At 38.0% G+C, this 2,063-nt stretch overlaps 1 protein-coding gene across 1 annotated transcript in view; it reads right to left on the reverse strand.

The window, feature by feature from the left end:
- Positions 1–1,152: 1,152 nt before the first annotated feature.
- LOC107288161 (AF4/FMR2 family member 3-like) overlaps positions 1,153–2,063 on the reverse strand; it is a gene marked incomplete at its 3' end in the record, with an annotated part of 256,331 nt that continues 255,420 nt past the window's right edge. Inside the window, exon 19 of the mRNA XM_029284284.1 lies at positions 1,153–1,216. Within this exon, the coding sequence (XP_029140117.1) occupies positions 1,153–1,216 (64 nt within the window). The remainder of the gene's footprint in view (positions 1,217–2,063) is intronic.

Consider the following 2,063-nt stretch of genomic DNA (forward strand, 5'->3'; position numbering starts at 1 on the left):
AGAGAGAGAGAGAGAGAGAGAGAGAGAGAGAGAGAGAGAGAGAGAGAGAGAGAGAGACTGTATATATATATATATGAGAGAGAGAGAGTCAGTGTTTTGAATCCTGGCAACTGTGTGAACAAATTCCTGCAATGTTCTTCGCATGTTTTTTCCCCAAAAGTGGTTTGCCATTGTCTCCTTCCTCTAGAGCTGGAAGAAATTCTCCCATGTACATTGTACTGAATACATGTTTAGCATTATTAAATCAAGGCCCACTGATATCAGGAGAAGCTTGCAGACTATACCCAATGGGGGTACCTAATGATGTTGTTGTATTCAAAAATGGCTAGGGAGTTTAGCAGAGGTATTCATGAATGAAAGGGGAGGGTGATTATTGCAAATTCCCCTTGCTCTTGCAAGCTTTCCCAAAAGCAAGATATTTTTGCAACCTTTCAAGGGGAGGAGGAGGAATACACAATTGCTTATGGCAGGGTCCCCAACCACCAACCCCTGGGTCACAGCCCACTATCGGGCCTTGAGCCGTTCAGAACTTGGCCATTGAAGTGGCGAGTGCACGCGCATATGCACGCATCCCCACTTGCGTGAGCAGCAGACAAGTGCATGACTGCATACTCCATTTGTGCAAGCAGCGGATGCATATGCCCATCATTCTCTCAAATGGAGCTGCGCCTCTCCCCCTTCCCCCGCCCCTCTCCCCCACCAGACCGCAAAGCCGGAAAGGATGGGGAATTCTGGCTTATGGAACAAACTGAGGGCTTGCAAATAGTGTTCTATCCTCCTCTTGTTCAAAGTAATCAGTGTTGGATCAAACTGCTTTCTGGGAATGTTAGCCCTGGCCTGGCCTGTAGTATTTTAATCTATAAATGATCTATTATATATTTGATAATGGGGTTTGCTATACTAATGCAGTGTTACACCCATATAATATTTTTAAAAAAGAATTGGACTATCTCAAATTTTAATTTACCTAAAATGTATCTGTTAATTTAACTTGGATAATTGTTTATATATTTGATTATATTTAAATCTGTGCTAGTAAGAGAAATGTTCATGTTAGAAGGATTTAATAATTATTAATAGTAAAGTTTTCCTAAGAAAGTTTTATTGTACAGATAAATTGGAATAATGTACCAGAAATTCAAGCATTCTTACCATTGCATCCGCTTTATGCTTTTTTCTTTTGGCTTCCTGCATAAAATAATCTAAATTGTGCAGTCTAGAATGAAAGGAAAGAATAAGAATTAAGTCTGATATATATTCCTTGTATATTAAAACATTTTACTTAATGGTATCTCCAAAACAAATATGTGCTCAATATTTCATGGATTCCAAATAACAGTAGAAAAATTAGGCAAACATAATGTATCAATCAAACTATGTAGAAACACCATAGATAACATATAATTAAGATGCAAAATATTTCTTTTTGGTAAAAGTTTTTTGAATTTAAATGGGAAATGTATTCTAAAGTTTCTAAAAGTGAAAAGCCTAATTGATAGCATTGCTACATTGCAATTTATGATTTGCAGTTAAATAACTGAAAATATTTTCCTGGATTATTACAAAATGAGCTGTGGTGGCACAGTGGTTAGAATGCAGTACTGCAGGCTACTTCTGCTGACTGCCAGTTGCCAGATTCTCACCGTCTCAAGGTTGAAAGGTTGACTCACCCTTCCACCCTTCCAATAAAATGAGGACCCAGATTGTTGGGGCAACATGCTGACTCTGTAAACTGCTTAGAGGGGGCTGTAAAGCAGTATATAAGTCTAAGTGCTATTGCTGTACTCTACACAGGCTTGAAGACCACTAAAAACAGAAGTGGTGCAGAATGCAGCAGAATTGTAGTTATGGTTGCATTTTATTTATTTATTTATTTTATTTATTTGTTTGGATTTTTATCCCGCCCTTCTCCTTACGGACTCAGGGCGGCTGACAGCCTGGTAAAACAAATACAGAGATAAAAATACCCACTTTAAAACCTAATTAAAATGAAATATTTGATGTGGCCTGTGTCAATTTAAAATTATTCTTAAAACCCCACTAAAAATTCCCCCTAGGCCAGT

Source organism: Protobothrops mucrosquamatus, unplaced genomic scaffold (assembly GCF_001527695.2).
Source record: "Protobothrops mucrosquamatus isolate PMUCROS unplaced genomic scaffold, P.Mucros_1.0 scaffold490, whole genome shotgun sequence".
In the NCBI taxonomy this organism is placed as follows: Eukaryota; Metazoa; Chordata; class Lepidosauria; order Squamata; family Viperidae; genus Protobothrops; species Protobothrops mucrosquamatus.